Source organism: Magnusiomyces paraingens (assembly GCF_902498895.1).
Source record: "Magnusiomyces paraingens strain CBS 517.90 genome assembly, contig: contig1, whole genome shotgun sequence".
Lineage (NCBI taxonomy): Eukaryota > Fungi > Ascomycota > Dipodascomycetes > Dipodascales > Dipodascaceae > Magnusiomyces > Magnusiomyces paraingens.
This window is the reverse complement of record NW_022474067.1, coordinates 4,421,017-4,439,841: the sequence shown is the minus strand read 5'-3', so window position 1 is coordinate 4,439,841 and position 18,825 is coordinate 4,421,017. Positions and strand designations below refer to the sequence as shown.

Here is an 18,825-nt window from a genome sequence, read left to right as displayed (position 1 = left end):
ATAGATAACTTATTAAATATTTTGGTATAATAATGGTCTTAATAAATTGTTTATTTGTATTCATGTAAATTAATTTATGAATATTAAAAAAAAAAAAAAGAAGAGAGTGATATTATTGTGATGCTCCGTACAAATAAATGTGATGGGTATATTTCAGACCGGGTAAATAATATGGGCCTGAACTTAAATGACGGGATTTCTTTGTGGAGTAATATTTAAATCTAATTAAAGCTTATATGCTTTCACTACCATCATATGATATCAATTTAAAAGTGTGAGCAATTCAGCAATTCATCAATTTAAAAGTGTCAGCAATTCAGCAATTCATCAATTTAGCAATGGTAGAAACGATTCAAGTATCAAAGGCAAGCTTATGTTTATAAATAAATTTATTTCAAGTTTAACATTTCATAAACAGGTTCCATTTATCTTATGCAATTGCAAACTTGCGGAAGGTCCTACTTATGACTACCGTACAAATACGCTCTTTTGGCTAGACATTGAGCGAAAACGTGTTTACTGGGCTGATTTTGTACAGCCAAGCGAGTCAGACTTGGAACCAATAGATCAGTTTTATTTCGTTGTAGTGCCTGAGAGTGTCACGGTTTTAGGGTTAACTGATACTCCAGGGATTTTTGTAGTAGGAGCGAAGCGTGGGTATGCTAAACTGGATCTGACCAAGGAAATCAAGTTATCGAAAACTCCAGAATATGTCAAGCGGCATATTGGGGATGTCAATATCAAGTATATTGAAGTAGTACATGAGAATGAAGATTCGTATCTTCGTTTTAATGATGGTGCTGTTGATGGTGCTGGTCGGTTTTACGCTGGTAGCATGGTCGAGTAAGTATATAATATGTGACTCAGTTCCTTTAACGGTTTTTTTTTTTTTTTTTTTTTAAAGACAAGTATTCTAACGACATATATTCAAGTACTGGAAACAAGCTTGCACCTGTTGGAAAATTGTACTCTTTGACTCTGAATGGCAAGGACCCCTACGTGTCAAAAATCATTGAGGACGTCACCATCCCGAACGGCTTTGGATTTAGCCCCGATAACAAAATTGTATATTTCACAGACTCACCAACAAGCACAATATTCCAGTTTGACTATGATATTGAGACAGGAACTTTATCTAATAGACGGCCTTTTGTTACTATAAAATTGCCCAACCTTGATGCTCGTAAGTCATGCTTGTAACCGGTCGTAACTTTTTTTTTTTTTTTTTTCTACGCTTTTATGCTTCTCTGATGATCTAACATTTCTATATTTAGCTGAGCCTGATGGCTTGACAGTAGCGGAAGATGGATCAGTATGGACGGCCATTTGGCAAAGCTCAAGGTTGCATAGGTATTCAGCGGCTGGTGAGCTTCTACAAGAGTACGTTTTCCCCTCGGCGACACGAATTACATGTCCGACATTTGCGGGTGTTAATCTTGATTATTTGGTTGTGTCTACTGCCAGTCTTCATCTTGCTCAAGATGGAAGCATTGAGGAGGAAGACGAGGAAGAAGAGCAAGAAGAGGAAGAGAAAGAAAGAAAATCGATTGCCTTTGAAACTGATGATTCGCTTGATCTTGGTGGGAACTTATTTATTGTGAAGGTTTGCGATACTAGAGGATTAAAGAAAAACGTTATGATCCTTAGTTAGGCTTTTTTTTTGTGACATTTATATGAGCGTTTGTCACCATACGGCTCACACTAATTATTTTCTTGCAAGTACGTTAAAAATTTTTTTTTTTTTTTTTTTTTTCAGACCCACCCACCCATATTATAATTTAGGTCTACAGTTCAGATATTCTCCAAACTTGTCACTACCATATTTCTCTTTATATTAAATAGTTTTAATTTTATTTTATTTTATTATTTTTTTTTACACTGCTTGATATTTTTCTAATGACTTCTAAACAAACATCAGGTGGAATCAAGTGTGGGGTGTGTCATGCAGTTCCACCAAAGTACAAATGTCCCCGGTGTGCACTCCCATACTGCTCGCTGGTATGCTTCAAAGCACACAAGACACAAGGGTGTGGAGATTTCAGTAGTAATAGTAATAGTAGTAATGATAAAGATCTTAAGAGTAGTAAGGAAGAAGGCGACAGAAATTCATCTACAGAATTTAGTAAAACTACTGAGCCGTTATTAGAAGGAGAGGCTGGCCACGGGTTGCCACCACCACCACCACCACTATCAGCTCCAGAATCAACATCATTACAGCAACAAGAACAACAAGAACAACAACAAAAACTAGTGGAAGACGGCTTACCTATTGACGAGCGATTTGAAGCAGTTATTCGGGACGAACAAATTCAAGCCTTGTTACGGTACGACGCGCTACGATTTCATTTGAAAAATTTGTTTTCGTTGCAAACGGACGCTAAGCATGCAGGTGAAAACACAGCAGAAGGTCGGCGTGCAGTTGCTCTGCGCAAGTTAACTGAGCTACGGGTTGGAGGGCTGGAGGCCAATGAGTTGGTGGAGGAGTTTTGTGAGCGTGTGATGGCTATTTTGGAAGGCCAAGAGCCGTGACAATAGATTATGAGGGTGATTATAAAGGTTATTATTACCTTTAGAACCTAATTAGGTTCTATATATATTAATGTGTGTATGTGGGGATGATATTGGGAAATAAATTAATCTGATTATATACAGTATAAATCAACGAGAACCAAGAACTTTAAATCAAGATTGAAAGAATTGAATATTCGTTTTAATCGTTATTGGAGTATTAATGATAGAGTTAATTTTTTTTTTTTTTGTATTTCAATAATGAGTATATATATACAAGTATATATAATTAAGTATATGCTCACATGAGGAATTCAATGTCAATCAAGGAGAAAGCTCGATTGTTTTTTTTTAGGAATATTCAGAGACATGCAACGGATGTGTGTGTTTATTTCTTTTTCAATTGAAATAAAAAAGGCTACAAATAATGAAGAAATGGAGCTAAAAAAAAAAAAAATCAAAATTTGAGCTGTTCCAAAAATAACAATAATTCCACTATTCTTTCGAAGGAAACGAGGAATGTTATGCGAGTCTAAATGATCTTTTTTGGTTTCTTCTTATAAGGAAAAAAAAAAAAGGGAGAAGATTTTATATAAAATATTTTCAGTTAACATTCTTGTAAAGGCGGAGAAGAAGGTTGATTTGTGTGATTGAATTGAATATAATAAGCCTGAGTAATAAAATAAAAATAAAAATAAAATAAAAATTAAATAAAATAAAATAAATATCAATTTTCCTTGGCTTGGCTTGTCTTGTCATGCCTTGAAATCGTTTCTTAAACGAATGGAAAAGAAAAAAAAACGTGCAGTAAATTATTTTTCTTTTGTTTCTGAAAAAAAAAAAAAAAAAAAAAAAAAAAAAAAAAAAAAAACTTTTAATTAATTAATTAATTTATATAAAGCTTCATGGCCAATTATGGCAACTACAAGAAATGTAAACAAAAGAAAGAAAAAAAAAAAAAAAAGAGGAGCGTAGACCAAAATGGTTGTTATTTTTTATTTTTATTTTTATTTTTATTTTTATTTTAATATTTTTTTAAAAAAAAAAAAAAAAAAAAAAGCGCAGGCGCCAGTTGCCAAGCTGGGAAGTGGGGAGATTTATATCTTTTAGATTGATCATAGCACTTTGATTGGTCAAAGAAATCAACACTGTTGCCCTAGCAACTTTTGGTGTAGCCCATACATCAGTTGCGTCTTTTACCGAATTTACAAAAAAAAAAGAAAAGAAAAGAAAAGAAAAGAAAAGAAAAATCCCAGCATAAAATAAATTCAAAAAAATCTTTTTTTAAACTTATTTTCAATTTTTTTTTCAACTTCTCATATATATATATAAATCAAATAATTATGTAAATATTTTTTTTTTTACCAAACTAAGAGATCATTGCCAAGCCTTGTCAAATGGACTCCCCGCTGGTTTTCTTAAATGATTTTTGTAAAAAAAAATAAAATAAAATCCAAACCTCCAAAGGATTAGATCAAATAGATCATCACCATATTCAAGATGGTTGTTGATACTATTTTGACCATCACATCAAGATTATCAAGATTATCAAGATTATCAAGGTATTTCATGTGTAACCAACGTAATAGAATTTTTTTTTAAGTCTAGTGCGTTAAGAATGGACATAAATAATACGCTTCTTCCTCTCCCCCCCCTCAAAGTCTACGTAACCACTTCGCTTGTTATATGCTTATTTTTATGTCTATATATACTTACCAAAAAAAAATATGTATCAATTAGAACCCTTTATGTTCATTGCGATTACGAATACACTTAGAAGAAACATATGTCTATTTTAGGTAAATCTGTAGATTGATAAAACACAGTTAGTGCTCTTTTAACTCGTATATATGCCCTCAAACCATTGTCCCTCAAAGGCGGGTCTCCTTGTCAGCTTAAAAGTATGACAGATAAAAACCTATAAATACCCTTCCATTTCATCTCTTTTTTTTATATTTCTTTTTTTTTTCTCTTTTAATCACCATCCATCTTCTTCTATATTCAAACTTCTTTACACTCGTTTAAAAAAAAAAAAAAAAAAAAGGATACCTTTTTTTAATAAACTACCTCAACTTTTATTCCCATTTCTTTATCTACTTTCTTCTGTTTTAAATTTTTTTTAAAAAAAAAACACAAAAATGAACTTCAAGACTCTTTCTCTCGCTGCTATTCTTTCCGCCACTGCTTATGCTAAGGCTATTGCTCTTCCTGAAGCTTTTGCTCATGCCATGGCCAACCCCGCTGAAGCCACCTACCAGTGCCACTCTTACTGTGGCAATGCCATTCTCCAAGGCCGTGAATGTGAAGACGGTGACACCACCTGCCTTTGCTCTGAAGGCTCTGGTTTCATGGAGCTCATCGCCAACTGCATGGCCTGTGCTGACACTCTTTGGGACGACTATGGTTCTTACCTCACCCCTTACCTCAACACTTGCAACATTGCTGTCACCCCCGGTACTTACTCTCTACTCTCGTCTTCTGCATCCTCCACCTCTTCAGCCGTCGCATCTTCAGCTGCTGCTTCCACCTCCGCCGCTACTACTTCCACCTCTGCAGCCGCTACCTCTTCCGTCGCCGCTACCTCTTCCGCCGCTGCTTCCTCTTCCGCTGTTGAAACTTCTTCTGCTGCCGCCACTTCTTCTGCTGCCGCCACTTCTTCTGCTGCTGCCACTTCTTCCGCTGCCGCCACTTCTTCCGCTGCTGCCACTTCTTCTTCTGTCGCCACTTCTTCTGCTGCTGCCACTTCTTCTGCTGCTGCTACTTCTTCCGCTGCTGCCACTTCTTCAGCGGCCGCCACTTCTGAAGGTATTGCTCAGGTCACCTCTTCTGCTGCAACAACTCTTGCCCAGGTCAACGGCGCTGCTTCTTACCAGGTTGGTTTCGGCGCTTTAGCTGCTGGTGCTCTTGTTGCTCTCTTTTAAATAGAGATCTTTCCTTCATTCTAAAATAACGAGAAACTATCCGTTTTAATTTTTGTAAAATTTTTATTGTATTCTTAATATTAATGTAATTCGTTTATAATTTTTTCTTTCTTCATAGTTCTTAATTTTTATGGAACTTTTTTTTTCAAGTCTTTGATAACTACCTAGTCTAATATTTTTTCACCAATATCAAAAAAACAAATTGGCTTGTTTAAAATTTCAATCATTGCCAAGGATTGGACCCTGTTTTTTTCTCCACATTTTCCATTTCGTCTGTTTTTACATCCATAACTAGCTCGTTAATTATTAATATTGGCTTGTTAAAATTAGAAAGCTTCATATTCTCTTGTTCCATTTGATCAAAAATCTTTAATTACTCATAATTGGATGTTTTTTTTTAAGATTTCAAATTTATTTTTTTCAATAATAAAAATTTAAAGGAAAGTTTCTCCCTAGATTTTCTTTTTTTCCTCTTATATTAATATTAATAAAAAACCAATATTGGTATTTTTTTTTAACACAATTTACTGAAACTTAATGATTTATAGCCAATTGTAAGCTCTCTCTTATAAAAAAATTAAAAAAAAAGTTCTTTTAATATCAGTATCAGTATCAATATCAATATCAATATCAATATCAATATCAATATCAATTTTGCTTTTGTTTTGATTTTTAATTTTTACATTGATTGATGTCTTGGCATAGACTGTCTAATATAGTAACAATTTTTTACATAAAAAAAAACGCAATTGCAGTTCAATTTTTCCCTCTTATTTTAAAAAGAATTCATTAATGAAATCTTTATTTTATTTTATATAAAGAAACTTAGATTATTTAAATTGATATAATGAGTATGAAAAATCCATATTTAGCGTTTCTTTAGATAATTGATTTCAACTACTATTTAGAATCACCCAACTATCTTTAACACAGTAAGATTAAAAAATTTTTTTTTCCATTATTCAAATAACATTAATCAACTAGATATAATTCATATACTCTATATAAATTAATTTATTCATTATTCAAATTATTTATTTGAGGGTTCTTTTGCTTTTAATAGGAGACTTTGAAACCTATATAGGTTATATCCTTGTACAACATTTTTTTAAATATTTATCAAAACCTTATAACTTTATATATTATATATAAAAAAAAACCCTAATTTTAATAAAAAAAATATTTAATAGCTGTAAAGAAAAAAAAAGAAAGAAAGAAAGGAAGAAATTTTTTCAGTGTTTACAGAGTTTGTTTTATTGCCAAGCTTAAAAACCAAATGCGAACCGTCTATTTATCAACCCCAAAGGACCCCTCGTTTAATACGCTCAGAAATCAATAACAATGTATTTAAAAAAAAATATTCTTATTGATATTAATATCAATATTAATTAACAATAAATTATTTTAATACAGATTTATTAGCACAAGAATGCAATTTTTTTTTGCTTTTTTGGCACATTTCTGAGCCTTTACCACCTTTAAATATGAGCTCTCAAATATTAGCTTTACATAATCGAACCCGTACTTGTTGCTTAATAATATTTTTCATATCTCTTCTACAAATAAGTATAACATCTCAAGTCCTTCAGAACCACCAAAGTAACCTGCCCTGCTTAAAAAAAAAATAAACAACTTTGAATCGTAATTACGACATTATAATGTATATATATATATATATATATTGATCCCAAAAGAATAAAATGTTGTCAATAATCTCAATTTCAGTACCCTACAACGCATTATTTCAACACACCACCTCTTTCTTCTAAATTATATGTGCATTCCTTGCCAGACTCCCTTGGCCCTATTTCTACTGCCCTTTTTGGCAATGGCTGACATAAGACCTTGATTAATCTGATATTAGCAAATTTGTCTACAAGCCTGGATGTATCTTTGATTTTTTAGATCTTGGCAAAGTCTAAAAAAAAATAATACAAGAGGCTCTTAATTGTTTTTTTCTCGGCAGCTAAATGATAATAATGATATCAAATTTGGTCTCGCTTTTGCTGCTGTTTCTGCAGCCTATAAATATCAAGCTTTTGTCCTCTCATTCCCTTCTACTTTTTTTTTTTTTTGTTTTCTCTTCGTCAACGACTACTTCTCCAACTGATTTTACATTCGCTATCTCAATAATTTCTAGGACCTTTTCTTCTTTTTCTTCTTTATATTTACAAAATGATGTTTAAGACTTTCGCTTTATCTGCTGCTCTTGCTGGCTCCGCTTACGCTAAGGCTAATGCCCTCCCTGAAGCCTATGCCATTGCTATGGCCAATCCTCAACTTCCTGGCTCTTCCTATCAATGCCATTCTTACTGTGGCAATGCCATCATCCAAGGCCGTGAGTGCGCTGATGGTGATGCTACTTGTCTCTGTGCTGCTGACTCCGGGTTCATGCAACTCATTCCTGACTGTATGGCCTGCGCTGACACTTTATGGTCTGCATATGGATCTTACTTGACACCCTTCCTCAACACATGTAACATTGCTCTTACTCCTGGTACTTACTCTATTCTTGCAACATCGGCCGCTGCTGCCACTTCATCGGCTGCTGCTGCCACTACGACACCTGAGACCAGCTCTGCGGCCCCCACTTCTTCAGCAGCTCCTACATCTACTGAGGCCCCCACTTCATCTGCTGCTGCCACTTCTTCAGCAGCTCCTACATCTACCGCAGCTCCCACTTCATCTGCTGCTCCCACTTCTTCTGCTGCTCCCACTTCATCTACTGCTCCCACTTCATCTGCTGCTCCCACTTCATCTTCTATTTCTTCTTCTGCTGCCTACAATTCTACTGCTCCTTCCCAGGTCACCTCCACTCCTCCTACTTCCCTTGAACAGGTTAACGGTGCTGCTGCCTTCCAGGCCGGTTTTGGCGCTGTTGGCGCTGTTGGCGCTGGCCTCCTTTTTGCTCTTTTCTAAACTCTTAGGTTATAAACTAACCTCTGAGACAAATTGTAATTTTTCTTTGTATAACAACATTATACTTTATTCTAATAATTTTTAATATAAATAAAATTTAATTAACTCTTTTAATAACTAATTCTGTTTTAATTTGTTCAAATTTCTTAAGATATTTACCAACCAAAACATCACTCTATATCTTTAAAAAATGCCAAATTTATTTAGACGAGCTTTTTGTTAGTTGTAATTGTAAAACATGGTTTTATCATTATGGTTACAGAATTTAAAAAAAATATTTTTAACATATAAACAAATTAAAATTATATGTATATAAATAACTATATAGTTTAATATATTAATAGTTATACTATTATTTTATAGGGTTATGATTAATTAAAAAAAAAAAAAGAAAAAATTATATCATAATCATAAAATAAAGGTAATAAAAGCAAAAGAAATTAAGATCAAAGAAAGCGGAAAACCTTTGGTAGAACCATTTACTTGTTCAATAGTGTTGCTACCAGTAAGTTGAGAATTGCCAGTTCTTGAAACCTGTGCAATTTCAGTATTGTTTCCAATAGATTTGGTTGATGATACTTGATACTCAATTGTTGTTTGAGTTTCTGGTGACACAGTCTCAACTTTTGTTAAAGGAGCCGTATCGGTTTGTTTAGGATTATAGGAATTACCACCCTCACTAACAAAACTTGAAATAGTTGTCAGAGCCAAAATATTTTTATCCTCTAAAGTAGAAGGAGAAATAATAGGTGAATCAATTAAACTTGATAAAAAGTATGGTGAAGATAGTGTTTTTGTCCTGACAACCTCAGTACTCTCCGAGATCAATTCATTAATAGTCTTTGTAACTGGAGTGGATGTCACAATTGTTGTACAACTCTCACTTCTACAAACTGTAACTGTACTGGCCTCATGTAAAGTTGTGAAATAAATGTTTGAAGCCGGTTTCTCCAAAGAATTAGAAATTGTATTCACTGAAGATCCTACTGGAACAGCACTCTTTGTAGTTAGTGTAACAAATTCTGTAGTGGCAGACTCAATGCATGACTTGGAATCGCAGAAAGTAACTGTCTTAACTTGTTCTGAAGTCAACTCTGATATACCAGTATCAAAGCTAATAACAGAGGCAACATAAGTAAATGAAGTGGCTGCTTCTGCGGTTGGAACAACTGTCTCATGATACCCAGTTTTGTAAATACTTGATTCCAAAGATTTTGTACAAATGTGGTCATTGCAAACACTGACAGTTCCCAATTTTGTTTCAAGAGACGTTTTTGTAACGATTTGGATTCTGGTTTCGAAGGCTGATTTTGGCTGTTGAGTGAATTTGGTTGATGTTTCTGAAATCTGCCCATAATCAGATACACTGTTAGTAAAGAGTTCAGTAGTTTGGATTTCTTTGCAATCATGTGAGTCGCACACGGTGACAATTTTTGTCTGGATACCATCTGAGAGTTTGGCGACATACTTAGGTCCCTCAATTGTAGTAAAAGAAACAGTACTAGCTGAAGCCAAGGTGACAGTTGAAACAGCAACTGATGTTGGATAGGTTTTTGTTGGTTTAACAGCTCCATTAGAGGAAAAAGTTCCTTCAAAATTTGGCTCAGTTTCATAGATAGTAGTGGGATAAACCACAGTAGTGTGAGTTTCATTACAGCCATTTGAATCACAGATAGTTGCACTATTAATTTGAGAAGCTGTAGAAGTTTTGGTGACAAGTCTGTTTTCGGTAGCTGTAGAGGAAACAACAACTGGAACAGTTTTACAAACTGTAGTAGTATAAATTTCAGTTGTAGGTGCTACCTTACATCCATTAAAATCACAAAATGTAACGGTCTTAGTTTGAGCGATAGTAGAAGTTTTAGTAACAATTGAGTGCTCTGTAGTTGTAGGAGAAACAACTGTAGTAGATATAGGTAAAGTTTCATAAATTGTGGTTGTATCAACCTTGGTAATAGGTGTTTCTTTACAGAAATCAGAGCCACAAGTAGTGATGGTTTGAGTTTGAATGTTGGTTGAAGTTTTGGTTATAACAATGTATTCCGTGCTTTTAGCATAAACAGTGCCTTTAAATACTGGAGCTGTTTCGTGAACGGTGGTGGTGAAAACCTCAGTTGTTGGAGTTTCTTTACATTCACCTGTGCTGCACATAGTAATTGTTTTTATCTGAGTACTTGTAACTGTGTTGATGATGGTGTCTAATTCAATATCAGTAAAAATCTCATGACTTTGAGTTACAGCCTCAGTTTTAGGAACCATGGTAGTATAAATTTCTGTCGTAACTAATTCATTGCAACCATTATTATCACAAACTGTCACTGTTTTAATTTGAATCTCAGTGGAGGTAGCTGTCACAGTGCTTTGCTTAGTTGAAACATCAGTCATAGTCTCAGTTTCGCAATATGTGGTTGTATGAGTTTCGGTTGTGAAATCTTCTGAACAAGAACCATTCTGTTCACAAACCGTTGTGGTCGCAGTTGCAGTTACTGTTGAGGTCTTAGTGACTATTATAAACCTGGTCTCGGAAATTTCAGAAGTTGAAATAAGAGAAACTGAATCAAAAGACTTTTCACTAAAAAATGCAAAATAATCAGAATCATAACTACTTTCAAATTGTGTATTAGAATTAGGCGATGTGGTAGCAGAGGAAGATGTAGAAATTAAATCAGGAATTGGATCAAAAGTAGAATTTTCGGTGAAATCTGAGGTGAAAATAAAAGTAGGATCAGATATTTCAGTAGAAAAAGTATCAGAAAGAACATCAGAAGTAGAACTGGAAGAAGGCACAGAAGAGCTTTGCGAAGTGACACTATTAATTATTTCAGAAAAGGAATCTGAAATAATACCAGAACTAGAAACAGAGTTAGAATCAACAGATCCTGCTCCAAATGTGGATTGAGAAACAGAATCTACTGTATAATCAGCACTAGGGTCTGTAGTTAGAGAAACAGTGAAACCAAATGATGTTTCAAAATCAGAGCTCATAACTAAGTCTTCAGTTGAATCTTCTTTAAGTTTGGAAGATAAATCAATAAGTTCATCTGAATTAGAAATAGTTTCAGCAAATGAATAAGAAGTAGAGTGAGAAGAAAATTCCGCATTTGTCAAAACGTCTGAATCCAAAGAAAACAATCTTGAAGAAGTCATAGAATCACTCAATTTGGAAGAAATATCAGGAGTACTATAACCTTGATCTGAAACAGAGGTATCAGAAACAGAAAATCTTTCCGATATTACGGAATATGAAATAGAAAAATCATTAGTTCTGAATGAACTATACGAATAGCTTTTAACAACATCGTCATCAGAAGATATCAAACTTTCAAAAAGTGAAGAATCTGTGGAAACCCCCTCATTAATATTAGATTCAGAAATAAAAGAGCATGAAATAATTTCTATATCACATTCTTCGTATTTACCGAGAATAGATGAATCCAAAAATATTTGGTCCGGATACAGGGGTTGACATTGAATGCAAACAGAAAGAGCTTCAAGGTTATCCTCAAGAGTAGAACATGTATTGCCATTTTCTAATACAACAGAGGATAATGAATTACAAGCGGTATTGCAGGAATCAAATGATTCATCACGTTTCATTGGGAAAATACAATAAAAACTGACAGAAGGCTCTTCAGTAAATGCAGATTCGGTTGTTGAGGCTTCTTCAACGTTAGATGAGATATCAGCTGTACTGAAATAAGTTTGTAAAAGAGCAGAAGAATCATCAGGGGTTGAAATCTCCGAAATATAATATAACGTGGTGGAATCCTCATAATGGGAAACTGATGGATTTAACTGAGAAGCAAGAATAGAATTACTAGCATCGGTGTCTGAAAATTCTTCAGATTGGGTAAAATCAGATGTAAAGTTAGGAACTTGGTCACCAGTCGACTCTGATGGAATTATCGAAATTTTTGAAAGGTTTTCTAATTCAGAACTTGATGATTGATAATCGTTATCAAAACTTAAAGATGATTCAGAATAATATTCAGACGTCGTTTCGGGACATGGAAGAAGATATCCATCAGGAGTTGTTTGCATCTCACAAAGTTGAAGAGCTGGTTCAAGATATGAACCATACCATTGCCATAACGTAGCTCCACATGCTAAACATGATGGCATATTTTTCATAAAAGTTCCATCTGGATCACAAACACAATCTTTATCATAGCTACACGTATCGCGAGCATGGATGATGGCATTACCACAATCTGAGTGACATGAAAAACTTGCAGTCCCTTCATTGATACCACATGTTTGACGTGAGATTTCTTGAGCCGATGCATAAATATTCAAGGCTATAAATACCCCAATTATTTTAAAATGCATCATTGTTATTCGGTCTATATATATCGGTTAATCTTTGTACATTTTTTGTCAAACTTTTATACGTACTCAAATTTAACAAGTATCAATAATTATTTTTATTGTATATTTAGTTGTTCAATTTAAATTAATTCATTAAAATCGTTTAATATTATTATTGGAGTTATGTCTCAATTGGTAGGTGTGGCTGTTATAAATTAATGGCAATTAATTATTAAAAGTTACAAAAGTAAATTAAATTATTATCACTTTAAACCGGTTTTATTTTAATTATTTTAAGATCAAATTGATTACTAGATAAATTTGGAGAATTTTAGAATATAAGTTTAAATTGTATTTTTGAAAATAGGGTATAGAATTATTGAGGCAAAAAAAAAAAAAAATTAAAAAAAAATCAATGAAGATTCTAATTGTTATTATATACTTGTGATAATATTTCTTCATTTAAATCATATAATACATATATAATTATAAATTAATATTTCATTGAGTCCATTTTATATATACTAAGTTTCAATATGTATGTATGATTTTTATTTCCCAAAATATCACATATATTCTTCGACGTATCCTTCGTTAATTCAAATAGACAATAGACATTTTTTTTGAAATTTCAGAATCTTGTCATTTTCCTAATTACCTATAACTTAGGTCTCTACCGGAACACGTTTTCCCCCTTTTTAGTATAATTATATTACTATTATAAAATAATCATTAGAATGATCATTTCACAAAGATTAATACTTTTATGGTTATTAAAATATTAGGCTGAGTATTTTGCAAATTATATAGTTATATTTTTAAAGAACTTAATCAAGATATTCTTTTTTCACTTTAAATTTTTATTATTTACTTTTTCTCATTTAATTTTCCCAAAATTTGTTTCGATTATTTTTTGTTAACGGATACGAGAGTTGGGTGTTTTTGTTATCAAAAGTTTTGTTCGAAACTGTCAAGTGGGGCACATCGCATTTCATATGCCATTTTCTTTTATTGTTTACCAAAATTCAGATAGAAAACATGATGGTTATGTAAGCTCATGCATAAACTCACTTCTGCTAACCTGGGGGTCCCAATTTCTCCATGTGGTATGAGTTTCTTAACGATCAATTTGTGTTTTTTTAACTTTAAAAGATCATATTTTTTTAAAAAAAAAAAAAAAAACTTAAAAAAACTTAAAAAAACTTTTATCGGCTAAATATGTTTTAAAATTTTATCCAACACATAGGTTTACAATTTAAAAAAAAAATGTTAATATTGAAATTATTAAAAAATTTATAAGGCTTCAATTTATAATCAAAAATTGCCAATAAGTTCATTTAGAAATATATGTCATTATTTCCTTAACCTACAGGTCAAAATATATTATAAAGATAACATAACTATATTTATTCAATGCCTTTTTTTTTTTTTTTTTTTTTTTTTTTGGCACCAAAACCTTTTAGAGGATACCAGTTGGTTCGTTAAAGAATTAATTCTTTTCAGGTTTCACTCACCAAAATATTTTAGCTATTTACTTGGCCCAACATTAACAAAAAGAAAAAAAAGTAGAGCTATTTTTTTGTGACTAATCATAATATAATATAATATCAATATATTAATATATATGTAATAGAATATAAATATATAGCTATATATTTTTTAAAAAAATAATACAAAGCCTCTTGCTCCTCTTTTTTTAAAGGAGCAACAAAAATAAAAAGTTGCGCGCATAAGAAAACTACATTGTGACCTTATTTTTGAAAAAGGTATTTTCCCTTTTCTGGTTAAGATTGAAAGCAATTTCTCCATTTGGGTTTATCAATAAATCAGTGTACTAAGCCTTTATTTAGTTAGCATCTCAATTTAATTTCTCAATAAGGAAGTGATTATATGATTGATTTGATCTTTCTTTTTTATTGGTAGATCCTTTTGCCTCATTCTATTGGATGAACTTACTTTGTGTCCCTTCCAAAAAAAATTTCAGTATCTAGCCTAATTATTCATGTATTGTCAATCTTAAAAGCCGAATAATGAGGGAATTCAAGTATGAACTTTTCAAAGTTAACTATTTCCAACCCCCCTTATTATTCTAAACTAAATTTAACTACTTATGAATTTCATTTATAAATAAAACTCATAAGCTATTTTTTACAAAATACTTAGAAAGTTGACTAAGACACATTTTGCAGGTTCAAATGGATTATGAATCTAGTAAGAGAGTTGATCAAGAGATTCCATTTTGTTAGCCAAGAAGTTTAATAGGTCTGTGGTCTTGATTGGGACATCTTTTTTTGTTTTTCTTTTTTTTGAACCGCCTTCACATTTCAAGCGGTATATACGACATTACCTACCAGACATGAATATTCCAAGCTACATACCTTAAATTAAAGAATAGAAATCTTGAAGCCACTAAAGTAATGATTTGTGGGCCTATTTTAAAAATAATCAAAAAAGTAAGAAAACATCATACGAAATTCCTTTATAATTTAATCTTTTTTTTTTTGTTTAAGTAAAATTATAAACTGGAGTATATGCCACAATTGTGCCTTGCAAGGTATAAAATGAGAGGGATATTATATATTATATATTTTAAATATTAAAATTATTTGTTTAACAAAGTTTATGAATTTAATTTTAACATGATTTTAACGTTTTTCTTAATTTCAATTTCAATTTCAATTACAGTTACGATATATATATATAACCCAATTGGGTTATACATTGCAATGTATAGGGAGAATCAAATAATTATTTTATTAATACAAAAGTTATATTATAATATAAATTGGTAATTACCAATTTATTGAAACAGACCAATTACTATTTTTCAGGAGAATATATGGGTCCTGGGTTAAGATAAAAAAAAGTTTAATTAAGTAAACCTATTTATTCCTATGTATATTTTTAATACCCATTTAAGTGATATAATTTATTTTTGTAATCTATAGATGCCAAGAATATATATATGAATATTCTTATTCATCTTATATGTAATGCTTGTAAAAAGAGAAATATTTTTAGTGGTATTAATGCCCATTTTCTTTTTTAATTAAACCATAGATAAGATGACAAATAATTATCAATCATTATTGGAAAGGAAAATGGATTAAATGCTAACAGTTTCTGAGAAATATTTTTTTAAGTACTTATTATTTTTTCATAACCATTTTTCTAATTTCTTGAAGATAGCTGACATCGTATCCCTCACCAGGAAACCATCCACGTACTTTATGGGCCCAGCGTTCCTGACCAATAATGAATTTTTGAATCATTTCTTCTGTTAAATCAAACTCAGATCCCACAATAAATTCTCCATAATTTTGTTGCAATTGGTAAACTCCGAGAGTTCCTTGCGACTGATTGTGATTTTTGTAAAAGTTAGAGCTAGTCCTGCTTGTTTCACATTCGGTGGCACCATTAAGAGACGATCTTGGAGAAAAAGCTTGAGAATGTGACATGTTTAGGGATATATCTGTATTAACTCTGCTGTGCGATTTATGGCCTTTTTTGGTAAAATCGGTTAACTTGTCCAGATTTAATTGACTACTAGGTTGCTGTGGGGCTTTAAATGTAATATCTGCATCATGATCCATGCTTTCTAAATAGTCGTTGTCATCACCTAAATCTTTAAATGGATCTTCTTCTTCTCCCTCTCGAATACTAATCCAACACATTTTCGAAGGATCAAACACCATATCGCCAACAACCTTAATTTCATTTGAAGAAATAAATGCAATTAGACCAGGGGTTTTAGTTGTGTTGTTGATATTACCATGTACTCCATTAATATTTTCAAATCGATCCAGATCCTCATTATTACCTTCCCAGCAATATGTTTTGACGTTAAAATGCATGTTTTCATTATACCCCTTTACTGTGGTAGAGATGGGAACCGAAAGTTGCTTTATTAAACGAGGGCCCTTTGAACCCTCATTTGAAATTTTTTTCTGGCGCCCGTTGCTAGAAGAAGCCCCAGATATATCTTTTGAATTTTTAGAAACAATTTGGTTTCGACTTTTCCTGGATGACTTTATCGGTTTCTCAATATAGTCGGCTAAAAAACATTAGAAAAAGAAAACAACAGATAAAATAAAGTACTCACATAGCGATATTCTGTTTAAAGTATTTGATGTAGAGTTGTAATGCCGGCCAATTGTCTTACTATTAGAAATTGGTTGGACTGTGAAAGAAAGTTCATGTGATGCATCAACTGGTAAATCATCAAGTAAGTCTAACTCAGTACCATCTCCAAGAACTTTGCCTGTATGTGCTCTGGAAAACCTAATACCTGCCGCAGAAACTGAGTTTGGGTCTTTCCTTGACTTATTTTTAAAAGAATAATGAATGGCTTCATGATCATTCCCTCCAATTCCAGCTATAGAATGAATATGTCTTAAAGATGAGACCTTTTTCGGTTGGGCTCGCCGTGTTGGATTTAACGAGTCACCCTGTTGCTGTATAAATGTGTCTTCTCCAATGACAGAGTACTGATGATGAAGGCGTCGAGTGCTAGTATCTTGATCTAATAACTGAGTTGTTTGGGATTGAAGAAGTGGCATTGATTTTTTAGACCGAAGACGATCTTGCCTAGTGATATCTCCAGATAACGAATTAGAGGAGGCCTGTCTAGAGTTGGCAAAATTTTCCGTAAATCCAACACGGGCTGTTTTGGAAAGTGTTGCATTGGGTTTTTTGGGTATAACTTTTGTGGTGCTTTGGATCATTGGTTCAGGCATCTTGAGTTTCAAGTTTCTGTGTAAGTTTGCTCTATGAATTAAATCGCCATCACCAATATCAATGTCTTGAAAAAAATCCAATTCGTCGTCAGCATCTTCTATTTCATTGTCCCAGTTTTTATCACTTTCTAAAGAAGTTTTAGAGCCATTACTGCCAACGGTATCGTATTTGTACTTTTGCGAGCCACCCGAAAAATTTCGAAATGCCACTGCACGTCGTTCTTGGGCCTCAGCTTCTTCTTGACGATGTTGAAGAGCCTTTTGAAAATCTATTGGAGCATCAGGAATCACAAGACCGTCTAAAAAGTCTTCACCATCGACTTCACTTTCAGTATTGGTGGATGCTGAATGAGAAAATAAAGAAGAACTAATTGAATCATGGCGTGAAGTTGTTGCGGTATCATTGGCGCTTTCCATATTTTCATCATCCCAAAGCTGCGGATCTTTTTGTAATATAGGTGACTTAAATTTTTGAAGGTTTCCAGGATTGATTTCATCTAACTCACCAAACCCAGACTCGAAATCTTCCTCAGAAATCATGCTACAGTCAGACTTCCTCTTTGGACTTTGACGCCGTCGTTGCAAATTATTGATGGACCCAGTTACATTTTTATTATCTAAAGTCATTACTGGTGCCGAAGAAAGAGTTGAAGGAGGATTAAAAAACGATCCTTTGACTATGCTCATAGAGGTATCTGACAACTTGCGTTGACGCGCTCGAAATGTATTAGTTTTTCGCGAAGCTCCTGTTTCAAAATCAGCATCATCAATTTCGTCGTCAATATTTTCGGCCCATTTATTTATTGTAATTTTGGTAGTCGCGTTTTGGGGAGTTTTAACAGTATTTTTTATTGTCGCGTTTGGAAACTTTTTTATGGTTGTAAGCGTGTTAATTGAGTAAAAATTGGGATTTTTCAATGTTTCATTTGTTGAAAAGTCTTGAACACTCTTTCTCTTACGACTTTGTTTCTCATCTTTAAGTGAGAGTTTGCTCAGAGTCTTTGTCATGGCTGGTTGAAAGTACTCGTCGTCGTCATCAGTTTCACGAAAAGAACTGAGATAATCTGTTGTAGAAAGTTTAGAACCATTGCGATAGCTATGACTTGGTTTATTTAATAGTGCCGGTGTACTATTTCTTAATGACACGGGGACGTGATATTGACGCGAAGTAGGACCCTCAGAAGAGGACAGGGAACTTGAAACAGAGGAGCGAAATGCTGCATCAGTGTCGCACTCAAAATCATTATCCCAGCTTTCAATATCACGTTTAAATAAAGTTGCTTTAGAGAGGAGCTGTTTGACGTCTCCCGACGCAGCCATTTTTGATGAGTTTGATTTTTTCAACGTTATGATTGTTTTGGTTTTTTTTTTGTTTATAGTATATTTATTGTTGGTGGTGATACAACACATACACGCACACGTTTAGTGCACGA

The 18,825-nt window shown here is 33.0% G+C and overlaps 6 protein-coding genes across 6 annotated transcripts; 4 read left to right on the top strand and 2 right to left on the bottom strand.

Annotated features, from left to right (window-relative positions):
* Positions 1-236: 236 nt before the first annotated feature.
* SAPINGB_P001336 (uncharacterized protein) lies at positions 237-1,651 on the top strand (the record flags this gene model as incomplete). Its single annotated transcript, XM_031996059.1, has 4 exons — positions 237-272; positions 419-843; positions 933-1,183; positions 1,275-1,651. 4 exons carry the CDS (start codon positions 237-239, stop codon positions 1,649-1,651), a joined length of 1,089 nt encoding a protein of 362 aa, XP_031851950.1.
* Positions 1,652-1,896: 245 nt separating this feature from the next.
* SAPINGB_P001335 (uncharacterized protein) lies at positions 1,897-2,529 on the top strand (the record flags this gene model as incomplete). The annotated part of the gene is made up of 1 exon (XM_031996058.1): positions 1,897-2,529. One exon carries the CDS (start codon positions 1,897-1,899, stop codon positions 2,527-2,529), a length of 633 nt encoding a protein of 210 aa, XP_031851949.1.
* A 2,117-nt stretch (positions 2,530-4,646) lies between these two features.
* SAPINGB_P001334 (uncharacterized protein) lies at positions 4,647-5,429 on the top strand (the record flags this gene model as incomplete). Its single annotated transcript, XM_031996057.1, has 1 exon — positions 4,647-5,429. The coding sequence occupies one exon, from the start codon at positions 4,647-4,649 to the stop codon at positions 5,427-5,429; it is 783 nt and encodes a 260-aa protein (XP_031851948.1).
* Positions 5,430-7,604: 2,175 nt separating this feature from the next.
* SAPINGB_P001333 (uncharacterized protein) lies at positions 7,605-8,348 on the top strand (the record flags this gene model as incomplete). Its single annotated transcript, XM_031996056.1, has 1 exon — positions 7,605-8,348. One exon carries the CDS (start codon positions 7,605-7,607, stop codon positions 8,346-8,348), a length of 744 nt encoding a protein of 247 aa, XP_031851947.1.
* A 408-nt stretch (positions 8,349-8,756) lies between these two features.
* On the bottom strand, positions 8,757-12,389 carry SAPINGB_P001332 (uncharacterized protein; the record flags this gene model as incomplete). Its single annotated transcript, XM_031996055.1, has 1 exon — positions 8,757-12,389. One exon carries the CDS (start codon positions 12,387-12,389, stop codon positions 8,757-8,759), a length of 3,633 nt encoding a protein of 1,210 aa, XP_031851946.1.
* Positions 12,390-15,805: 3,416 nt separating this feature from the next.
* On the bottom strand, positions 15,806-18,712 carry SAPINGB_P001331 (uncharacterized protein; the record flags this gene model as incomplete). Its single annotated transcript, XM_031996054.1, has 2 exons — positions 15,806-16,710; positions 16,759-18,712. The coding sequence occupies 2 exons, from the start codon at positions 18,710-18,712 to the stop codon at positions 15,806-15,808; spliced, it is 2,859 nt and encodes a 952-aa protein (XP_031851945.1).
* Positions 18,713-18,825: the final 113 nt, after the last annotated feature.